Below are 12,275 nucleotides of genomic sequence, written 5' to 3' on the forward strand. Positions count from 1 at the left end.
TCAAGTTGAAGCAAGTGTCAAGGGGACCACGACCATTGGGAAGCAGCGGGTAGTCGGGTACGCCGCCATGGCCTTCCGGAACGCTGCCCGCAGCGCCCTGTACGCGGTCGATTGGAGCGACGTGACGACCTTGCCGGAGTCTATCATCATGCCTCCGGCGAACGCTGACGGCTGGAGGTCAAGCCGCTTCCCACCGACGGCAGTGTGCCAGTCATAAACATCTCGTAAAAGCGTTGCTGGACCTCAGTGGCGTGAATACGAAGCCCCACGTGGCGCTCCTCCGCACGCCGAGGGCCAGAAACCCGGACCGGCTGTTCACTGCCGGGAGGCAGTAGGAGAAGGCGCCACGATACACGGAAGACGTCTGCACCACGAGCGACATTGGTAAGCGGCCGAGCGCGAGCAGGCCGTCGTACGTCGCCGACCAGCGGTGGTCGTGGCCACAGCCGAAGCGGAAATTGTTGACGGTGTCCACACGCGTCAGCGTTAGCCTGTCCCTGCTGTACACGCCTGCTGTTCGACTTCCGTCCGCGTACAAGATGCCGAACCTGCACTGGTTGTTGGTGCCATTCGTGCTGCAGCCATCGCCGCAGGCAGCGAGGTTCTTGCACTCGTCGGAGTCGCAGCGGGCGGGGCTGTACGACGAGGAGCGGCTCGGATCGAACAAGGGATCCTTTTGTGAGGAGCACTCGCCGGAGTTGCACGGCTTGCACTGGACCCACGACAGGTCGCTGCCGGTGTCGATGAGGACCGTCTGCTGGACGGCAGGTGTGCCAAAGCCAACGGTGACGACGTACTCGAGCGAGTCCACGGAATAGCCTAAATGGCCAGGATGACCACCTTCTCATCTTCCTGCGCGCTTCCCGTGCCCCGTGATGATGCCATGCGGCTCATGATATAGCTTGACCGGGCGCGGTTTCTGTGGAGCGTCTCCGCCAACGATGGCCTTCTGCTACTCTTCCACGGCGCGCACGGACCGTGGCGGTGCACTAGTGGTGTTGATGTTGGATACAATCCAAATCACACACTAGCAGGGTCTTAGATGTCCGGACCGGCACGGACCGAAGAATGCAGCAAGAATATTACTCTTTCGTGGTGAAGAACGGAGTGGTTTATGATCAAACCATAAAAAGATAACCAACGTGATGAAGAACCGGCAAGTTTTCAGGCAAACTAGCAAAGAAACCATCGAAACTCTCGTCCGGGAGGGACCCCATTAGGGCAAGGACGTCGTCGGGTTGCCCTAGGTCAGCCGGTAAGCCTACGACTCCATCCTTGATCGTCGAATCAAGGGATGAACAACATGGGGCTGAAAAAGAGGGTAAAGGGTTGAAGTAGATTGATTTTGACGATCGGATAGATGAGAACTCAATCAGTCATGTACCCTTTATTTTATAAGGGGTAGGGGTGGTCTTATCCTATAGAAAAACTAATATGGTACTATTATCATGTTGCTTTATGGGGTTTTTCTTAGATTGGGCCAAAACTGTCATGGGCCTATTTGGGCCCAATTTGAGTGTCAACGTCCCCTGTTTTCAGATGAATGATGTATGAACCTAAAAATACTATTCAAAAACCAAACAATGACGATACCCATCTCATAGACTGCTTAGTGGCTAATGGTAATGTATACATCGGTCATTTTTGTTCTAAGGGCGATATATGTATCGGCCATATGAATTTATCCACTAGAGCATACATAACCGAAATAAAATATTTTAGCTCTTGATCATCGATAAGCAAAATAATTTAGTAATCCTCCATAATGTAAAGACCCATACCAAGGATCAAAATAAGGAGCTGAGGGATAACCATGTATACTTGTGAATGAATTCCACATAGACATAGGCAGAGAATATGGATGATGCCATGACCAATAATTTTGATGATTTGGAGCAAACCTCAAACTTAGCAATTCTTTCTTGAATCTTGGTCTCTTCTTTGCAGCATTTGCCTGAATATCATCCTTCGGAGCTTGAACACTCCTTTTAGGAGCCCATACTAAGCCATTTTCTCTTATCTTCTCTACACTAAGCTTCTAAAACTTCTTCTTTTGCCACTTTGATAAACCGAGTGAGCATCTTAGTTTTGTTCTTGTTTCGGACAGTGGCAACTCTTCCTTGATTATAGGCACTCTCACCTTCTTTTGTTCAGATTTGACATCTACAATATCAATAGATAATTTTTCCACTTCTTTGTCATCAATAGCCAGTTTTTTCAGCAATGTAATCGGCTTTTCAATAGATGAATTCAAATCTAAAATTTTATCTATGCGCCCATCTTTCTTGACATGGTAAACCTGTTTCACCACTGTCTTCTTTGGTTGAGCTCTAGACTGGTTTTGATCAAAACGATCTTTACAAGATGATTTTTCTAAATATCTAGGAGCTGCATATTCTATATAATGTGGCCTAAAATATGGTGAAACATGTGCTTCTTGATCAAATCAACCCCAAGATGAATTAGGATGAAAATATGTGGGTTGTGGTCCATATGACATAGGAATTGACTGCTCAAAAGGAGAATATGTTGCTGCTGCGTGGGATCTATTTCTTTGCCAATTCCACTCCCGAGACTTGTGCTTTGGAGGTAATTTTGATGATTGAACCTTTCTTGGCCGATTAGCGACATTTAATTCTGCTTCCTTCTTGTATTTAGCTAGAAGTTCCTCGAAACTAAGTTTTGGCCTTCTACTTCTCTACTTATCTCGGCCTTTACCTCCATTAGCTTTAGGAAAAAAGTCTATATAACCCCCAACTATTCAGAGTAGACTACTTCACCCTTCACACTATAAAACTAGATTTTCTATCCCCTGAACTTTCCAAAACCGGTCAAATAACCACCCAAGCGGTTTTGGACCGTTGTTTTACTACAGTGACGGTGGTTTTGTCTCTTTCTTTTTTATTTATTTCCGTTGAATCTTTGAAAATCATAGTAAATCACAGAAAAATCATAAAATGGAAAATCTAATTTTGTTGACTCCACATGAGTAGATCTACACAGTGAACATAAATGATCCAATGAGTATGAAATTTTTACTATTGTCCAAGCATACAATAATTAGCCAACCATAAAAATTTCACAACAATTGGACCATAGAAGCTGCAACTATGAATTATTCCAAGTAATTACAGAAAAGCATAGATCTAAAGCTACAACAAAAACTTTGTACTAAAGCATACGATATTATATGTTTACTGTGTAGATCTACTCATGTGGAGTCCAACAAATTAGATTTACCATTTTATGATTTTTCTATGATTTACTATGATTTTTTAAAGATTCAGTGAAAATACAAAAAAAAAGACAAAACCATCTTCACTGTAGCAAAAACCACTGTACAAAACCACTTGGGGGGGTATTTGACCGATTTTGGAAAGTTTAGGGGATAGAAAATCCAGTTTTATAGTTTAGGGGTGAAGTAGTCCATCCTGAATAGTTGGAGGGTTATGTAGACTTTTTCCATTAGCTTTATAAGTCTTCTCCTTTTTCTCCCCATCCTGATGGACATGCTTCGAAGGTGGATCCTGAGCCTATTTTCCTTGCTCAACGAGATCAATCGGCCTTTGCTTCGGCAGGAGAGATTTCTCTTGCCCCCAATGTCTTCTAGAATTATGATCACCTCACTTTCCTTTAGGATATCTTCAATTTTAATTCATGGACAACGACCTTATTTTCACTTAAGGGCTCTACATCTCTCTTTTGGGCATTTGAGCCTTGAGCTTTGAGTGAATCGACTAATGGTAGCCGATTGAAAACCTGTTTGCCATCAAAACCAATTGAATCCAATTCGTCCATTTGTTGAGCTTTAGAAAATCTCAATCGTATTTTATCATTGTCCGATTAGATCACTCGACGAAACACATTGCAATTACAAGTATTATGATCAAATGAATTATGCCACTTGCAATATGTAAGCTTTTCTAAGCTTTGAGGTGATGACAAAGCAATGTGATCAATGATTCTAATAAAATTATTCTTTAGCAAGATATCAAAGACATGATCATAAAAATTAAAGTCAAAGGTGTACTTTGATTTCTTCAGCCAGCTCTTTTGTGGAGTTGGCCTTAAAGTTAGGCAAATGATGGGTTCAGATTTGACATCAATCCATTTGACCACACCTTTGCAATTGCCTCTCTTGCCAGATGTTTTAGAATCGATCCTAAAATCAACATCGGCATGGGCAATATTTTAAATCATGGTCCCAAATTATTAAACCCAAGATAATTACAGAATTTGTATCTCCTTTTGGGACCAATTATGAACTGAATTCAAAACAAGTAAAACAACCCACATAGATATAGAATCCAAGATAAACATTTGGGAAAGCTTTAACTTTAACAAAATATTGTCATCATCCTCTTGATAAGGGATAATATGTTGGCCGATGCAATTTGAATTTATTTCATGATCAACAAGTAAATTACTTTCCTCTATCGGTCTCTTAGATGTAGCAATTGAAATAATATGACTAGATTGAGAATTTTGTACGATACTTGCACCTTGTACTTTGTTAATCATGCCAGAGAAGTACATGTCCTTGATATGAATGACATTGCCCTTCATCTCCAGAAAACAATTTATAAGGGCTTGACCTCCATCAATGATAGATAAACACACAACCCCTTTAGCACATGAAAAATCAAGTCTAGCCAATTTCTTGCGCTTCCCTTGTTTTGATACAACTAGACTTGTTTCTTGAGAAGGAACCGATTTGGATTGGATATTGTTTTGTTCGGTCTTGTCAACTGAACTCTTGCTTATATCCGAAGCAGCTTTAATCTTAAGATTGTACTCATTAGATTTGAGTAAGAGAAGCATCATATAATTTATTAAAACAAATGTGCCATTTAATACTTCCATGCTAACGGAGAGAAGGCATGCCATTTAAAATCTCAGTAATTCGGCTTTTTAAAATTGAAGCTGAATCATGAATATTAACTTCTACATGTGGTGCTAATTTTTCATTGATTCGGCTATAGTTACTAGTAACACGTGAAGTCGAATCATGACTATTAATACTTAAATGCCTTCCTGAGTTTTCATGAATTCAACCATAATTATTAGCAACATATGAGGCCGAATCTTGAGCATTAGCACTGGCATAACTTGCTGAAATTTCATTAATTCAGCCATAGTTATTAGTAACATATGAGGCCGAATTATGAGCACTAGCATTTTCATATGATGCTAAATTTATAGGTAGAACCTTTGTTCTATTAGTATGTCATGCACCATATGAAATTTGAGAGTAATTGGCTAAGCCAATTCTTTGATTCATCGACATGTCTTGTGGTGGAACCACATATTACGAGCTTATAGCGGATGAATAAGGATATGCATGTTGTATGTTGCTAGTAAAATTAAAACTCGAAGAATTCATAATTGACATTGGCTCTTGACCATAATATCCAGGATGTGTATGACGAGGACCATTATCAAAAGCATTAGCCGATGCAATATATCTATTACTATTATAACTTGCAACACCAACATGAGAGTTCATATTACTTGCAAAATAATTCTTATAACCATAAAATGCATGTGTAAGCTGTACCTCAGGGTAATTGTAGTAGTTTTGTGATGCAACAACCAGGTATTCTATGATTAAGAACTTGACCACCTTGCTGAATTTTCTAATAGCAAGTGCAACACATTGCTCAATAGCAAACGAGATCACAAGGGGTCAAAACCAAAAGCGATCGGCCTTTTGGGCTAGATGCAACAGTAATAGCGAGCACAAGAAGATAAATCAGTGAAGAGTAGGGCTAGGGTAAGAAGATTCGGCTCCAAAGTAGAGCCAAAGCAAATTCTTCCACAGCGGAGTCGTCAAAAAGTGTGTGTTGACGTTGGATATTATCCAAATCACACACTAGCAGGGCCTTAGACACCCGGGCCACCATGGACCAAAGAACGCAGCAAGGATATCACTCTTTCGTGGTGAAGAATGGAGTGGTTTACGTCAAACCACAAAAGGATAACCAACGTGCTTGAGTGACGAAGAACCGGCCAGTTTCTAGGCAAACTAGCAAAGAAAATGTCGAAGCTCTCACCCGAGAGGGACCCTGTCGATGCGGGACCCATGGGATACCCCTCAAGGAAGGAAGAAGATCTAGTCTAACTAGGATTCTTTTCATATAATCTTAGTAGTAGTATTATTCTGTAATCCTACTAGGAACTCTCATTGTAAACCGACTAGGACTCTGGCCTCCTGACTATATAAAGGAGGGCGGAGTTCCTAGAGAAGAGAGTTAGAGACAACACTTTACAATCAATCCAACGCAAAGGCTAACGTCGACTGGACGTAGGGCTATTACTCGATTATGGTCGAGGGCCCGAACCAGGATAAATCGACTATCTCTTGCATTTACCGTCGAGTTCTGCATACGCTGAAGCCCGAACAAACTGCCCTGGGTACCCCCGTGGCAGGCTATCGGTGGTGAAACATCCCTCACAGAATCAACTAAGTCATAATAAAAGAATTTACTCTTACGACCCTGACGAAATTGAATCCCGCAGCCACCAAGAACATGGGTGTCATCGCTGCGGGGTTGGAGCTTCAGACGGAAGAAGTAACGAAAGAGAGAAAGAGAAGGAGGAATTCCAAGAAAAGTTTCACAAAGATGAACAAAAATAGAAAGATGAAGGACAACATTAGGAGCAAGATGGTTCAAGCTAATCCCAAAATAACTGAGAAATCAATGAAGAAAAGCAGAAGCAGGAAGGCAGAGTCCAGCATGGATAAAGGAGACAAAAAGAACAATCTCACCAGGGCCTAGAGTTGGTACCCAATGCTGACCTGGAGCTTTCTAATCAGCAAACTCCTTGCCCTGGATCAGACCATCACTGACAAGCTCACACAACTGATCCTCAGTCGTAGTCGAAGCCGGCCAGATCTTCTGAGCAGCCCTCATAGCCATGAATTCTTGATTTTCAATCACAGAAAGCGATGCCTCCTCGTCTACAAAGGTTGCTTGGGACTTCCTCGCTGATTTCTTCCTACCCATATACTAGCGAAAGCAATAAAGCACTAAGAAACGATGATGCTCAGACGGCGACGCTCAAATGACGGCGACAATGGCGACGGCGGAGTTTTGAAGACTAGGATTTCAAGGTAAAAGCAGGGCAGCAAAGAAAAAGAAGAAGAAAGGCCTTTAAATAGATTTTTACAGCAATAAAAACGCAGCCCCCAGGCCCATTTAAACACGGCATGAGAACGCAATGATCCATTTCTCAACATAACTGACACAACTGAAATGATGGATGGCACACTTCTACACAAAGGTATAGTTCAACGGGCAGATTTTAGACTTATCCATCCAGCACCACGGCAGAGTTATCATATTGCTACAAAAGGAACTCATCAACCATGAAGCAACGAAGGGTTACCTCACAAGGAACACAAGAACTCGGTTCTTATAGAAAGAACTCAGGAATCTCATAAACAACCAGGACATTAGCAGAAAAAAGAATGACAACTCAGAAGACAAGATTCTTTCCATTATAAATGGCTTCAAAAAATACAAGATTACACATCTTATAAGACCCTCCAACTTTTTGTTCTAAATAGCAAGAGGCTCGGGGGCTACCCTAAGTGAGTGCACTTTTTTCTTCGAAAAAGCGCACATCACCAAGAAGACTTCTTCAAGACAGACCACTTCAAGGCCTCAAGACAAAAAAAAACCCGGACCGAGCTATATCCGAGTTCTTTTTGATAAAGAACATAGGTATATGCTCGGGGGCCCTTTGACGAAGAATCAGAGCAATTTCAAGACAAGACCCTCCAGCTCCTTGATCCAAATAGCAAGAGGCTCGGGGGCTACACCCAGATGGGAGTACTTTTTCTTAAAAAAAAGAGGTACACACCACTCAAAGATCTCATGAAGCGCTACATGGTTTCTCTCAAGAAAGCACTCGGACGACGCTTGTTCCTACTCGGCAAGACCTGAAGGAACAAGACGAGGCTTCCAGAGCTCAACCATGAAGTGCTCGGGGGCTTGTCGATGCGGGACCCACGGGATACCCCTCAAGGAAGGGAGAAGATCTAGTCTAACTAGGATTCTTTCCATGTAATCTTAGTAGTAGTATTATTCTGTAATCCTACTAGGAACTCTCGTTGTAAACCGACTAGGACTCTAACCTCCTGAGTATATAAAGGAGGGCGGAGTTCCTGGAGAAGAGAGTTAGAGACAACACTTTACAATCAATCTAACGCAAAGGCTAACGCCGACTGGATGTAGGGCTATTACTCGATCACGGTCGAGGGCCTGAACCAGGATAAATCGACTGTCTCTTGCGTTTACCGTCGAATTCTGCATACGCCAAAGCCCGAACAAACTGCCCCGGGTACCCCCGTGGCAGGCTATCGGTGGTGAAACATCGACAGACCCCGTCTGGACAATGACGTCGCCGGGTTGCCCTAGGTTAGCTGACCAGTCTAGGGCGCCATCCTTGGTCGTTGGATCCAAGGATGAACAACATGGAGGTTGGAAAAGAGGGTAAAGGGTTGGAGTAGATTGATTTTGACGATTGGATAAATGGGAACTCAATCGGCACATGTACTCCTTATTTTATATGGGGCAGGGGTGGTCTTATTCTATAGGAAAACCAATATGGTACTATTATCATGTCGTTTTATGGAGTTTTTTTATATTGGGCCAAAGCTGTCATGGGCCTATTTAGACCTAATTTGGGTGTTAACAAGTGGCAACCATACGCTGCTGTGGTTTTGCTCCAGGTTCACTGAAACAGTGCGTGATATATGCAGTAAGGTTAATCTGAAGCTGCGTAAAGATGAAATGAAACTAGAGGCAAATTTACATGGTAAGTACCCGTACCTCTCGCGTTGGAACAAACAGCTGTTTCATCTGGCTCAAAAGAGCTGGTTGGCACAACTACATACCCGTTCTCGTCGCCTCCATAAGCAATGAAGTAGCAGCTGCACAAGACCATGAACATAAGGACAGGAGAAGCCATGGATGCAAAGTGATGTGCACTTGAGCTGTAAGGAAAGGATGAGCGCGCGCCGCATTATATAATGCTGTTGGAAATTAGATACTGGTAATATGTAGCATATTTTAATAATCCTAAAGCACATGGTAATTTAACATATATACTTTAACAGAGCTAGATTAATTAAGAGACAACCGGTATCTCAAAATAGATAGTACAAATATATTGTGGAACAATTAAATTACCACTTCCATAAGTGAGACGAGGCAATTTTTCTTATAGCTCTATCAAATGGTATCTGTTTAATGGCGATTTTTATAAAGCACAAAGTAATTTAACATACATATATAATTGCTCTAATAAGTCAGAGCTAGATTAAGAGGCAAGCCGTATTAACTTACTCTCAAATAATGCATACACATATATTGTGGAATTATTAAATTACTGCTTTTCGTAAGTGAAAAGGTATTAGGGCAGTACCAACAGGGAACGAAGAAACAATTTCCACATATTTATTACGCTACTCCAATAACTATTTTCGGAGGTAGATATTTTTTATTTATAGAGGCAGATAAGTTGACTGCCTGTATTAAATGGTATCTATTAATAGGCATTTTCCTTAAAATTTAACATATACTATTTTAATTACTCTAATAAGTTAGAGCTAGATTAAGAGACAAGGGGTGTTAATGACTCTTAAAATGGATACACATACATTGTGTAACAATAAAATTACCCTTCTGTAGGTGAAATGGTATTAGGACAGTTCTCATGGAGAACTAAGAAATGGTTTCCATGTGTTTATTATACTACTTCAAGAAGCATTTTTAAGAGACGGTCACTTTTCATTTACAAAGACAAGCAAGCCGACTGCCTTTATCAAATGGTATCTGTTAATAACCATTTTCAAGAAGCATTTTTAGAGGTGGACACTTTTGATTTACAGAGATGAGCAAGCCTAGTTCTTTTATCAAATGGTATATGTTTATGACTATTTTCCCAAAGTACAAGGTAATTTACCATATATAATTTAACTACTCTAGCTAATAAGTCAAAGCTAGATTAAGGATCAAGCGGCATTAATGACTATCAAAATGGATACAGATATATCATGGAAGAATTAAATTACCACTTCTGTAAGTGAAATGGTTAGGGCAACCCCGATAGGGAACGAAGAAACCGTTTCTATGTACTATTGCAAGACAGGCAAACCAACCGCCTCTATTAAAGGTATATGTTAATGGCCATCCTACTAAAGTACAATAAAACTTAACATATTGTTGGCGGTCCTTAACGACTAAATCTGACCATCAATTAAGACTCAAAACAGGAGAAATAAATAGACTTATGACACATATGCATTTACTATTGACATATTTCCACATGTATTGAAAATTTAGTGTTTTGCAGGATATATACATGAAATACATGGGGAGTATGATCAAAAGGCGCAACTCGAAAAGCGTAAAGCAGAAATACACAATGGAATAAAAGAAGGTACTAGCGGGACGTACACGGTGGAGCCGTTCTGCTCCGACTTCACTGAAACATATATGTGCAGAAATTAATCATAAGGTTTTGTTTGAAGCGTTTAAAGGAAGGAAATAAACCAGATATGATATGCAGGTCCTGTACCTAGCGCTCCAGAGCAAACTGTCTCTGGCTCAAAAGAGCTGGATGGCACCGTCACAAAGCTGCTGTTACCAGCTCCATGAACAGTGGAAAGGTTGAAGCACAACAAAATGGACAGGAGCAGAGGAGAAGCCATGGAAAATGATGTGCATTTGAGTACTAAGAAAAAGATGGCCCGCCAATATATTTATAAAGCGTTGGAAGTTGGAACCACATCATTACTTGGCATATTTTAATTATCTTTTATAGCAATTTGTTATATTTTAGTTATATATTAATTCCCAAATCACTACTTAAGGTACGTTTGATCCTATTAGGATTATAATAATCAGCTAAAACTATCTAATTATGATCCAAAAAGGCTATATTTGAGAATAGTTTATTATAATCAAAACACTAGCAGATTACAGTAATCTTGTAAGGCAATAATTAATGAGCAATACTTAAAGTCTTGAATAGGTATTGTCACTTTAACCAATAATAACCACCATAGATAATACAGAGATCCAATCACTCCAGAGTTTTATAATCGTAATCTAGATTATAATAATTTGATATATAATCTAGATTATAACAATCGGTATGTGATCCAAATAGGACCTTATAAGAGGAAGCAAAGATAAAGTAAGTCAAATAAATATATGGAATGGAATTAGACACTGCCACAAAATGGACACAGATACACAGTGACACAAAATGGATAATCCAAAGTCCAATTGGACTGTAGTTACTTTGGATGCACTTGATGGGATATATTTGGATTTGAATGTCCATAGTCATTTGATTCAAAAAACTCCAAAATCTTTGCACATTAGCTCAAAAAGTTCAGTGTCCATTGGATTTACGTCGGCTTAACCACAGGAGAGGTACATGAATTTTTAGTGTATAGTTTTATGTTTATATTGTGGGGCTCATGTATATATCTAGTCACACCGATCTGCACAATGTAGCGAGCAATCATATTAAGTCATCTCCAAAATTTTCAGTAAATTTAGCTAAAATTTAATTTGTGAATGTGAGGTTTTTGTTTTAGGGTCTGACTTTTGACATGGGGCTATATATACATCTAGTCACACCAGTCTACATAAAATAGCGAGCAATCATATTAAGTCATCTACAAAATTTTTAGTCGATTTGGCTTAAAATTTAAGGTGTAAACGCTAGATTTTTAATTTTAGCATCCATCTTTCAACGTGAGGCCCACGTATGTATCTAGTCACTATTGGTATTTCTTAGCACAATCACAAGTATGCAGATAGAATCCATCTCGACAACAGCGCCAGAAATGCTTGTTGGTATTTCTTAGCGCCATCACTAAGATTTAGTAAACCTTGGCAACGCCGCCAAGAAACACCATTGCAATAGTTCTTAACGATTACAGAAAATATCCGCAAGCACACAGATTTATCGTTGTAGCATTTCACCCAAAAGTATTCAGGGTATCATTATTTATATTTTCCCAAAGGAAGACATGGTGTAAAGAGTATAGTATAGATATGAAAAAGATTACATGCTTGTAAAGTGAACCAAAGTCTATAGTAGGAGTAAACAATGTATAGTTCAAGATAGTGTGACACACACTTGGGCTAACCTCAAGGATCAAAGAGAAGGAAAAAATAAAAGAATATTCCTAAATGGAGCTGGCTTGATCTAATATAGCCATGCAAGAATAGTTGATAGTCATACAAATT

The 12,275-nt window shown here is 40.2% G+C and overlaps 1 protein-coding gene across 1 annotated transcript; it reads right to left on the reverse strand.

The window, feature by feature from the left end:
* On the reverse strand, window positions 1-10,720 carry LOC136526038 (aspartyl protease family protein At5g10770-like). Its single transcript, XM_066518825.1, has 6 exons — window positions 10,588-10,720; window positions 10,454-10,494; window positions 9,198-9,250; window positions 8,838-8,938; window positions 260-819; window positions 1-186 (listed from the first exon to the last, which is right to left on the reverse strand). The coding sequence occupies exons 1-6, from the start codon at window positions 10,718-10,720 to the stop codon at window positions 1-3; spliced, it is 1,074 nt and encodes a 357-aa protein (XP_066374922.1).
* Between the last annotated feature and the right edge of the window lie 1,555 nt (window positions 10,721-12,275).

Source organism: Miscanthus floridulus, chromosome 19 (assembly GCF_019320115.1).
Source record: "Miscanthus floridulus cultivar M001 chromosome 19, ASM1932011v1, whole genome shotgun sequence".
In the NCBI taxonomy this organism is placed as follows: Eukaryota; Viridiplantae; Streptophyta; class Magnoliopsida; order Poales; family Poaceae; genus Miscanthus; species Miscanthus floridulus.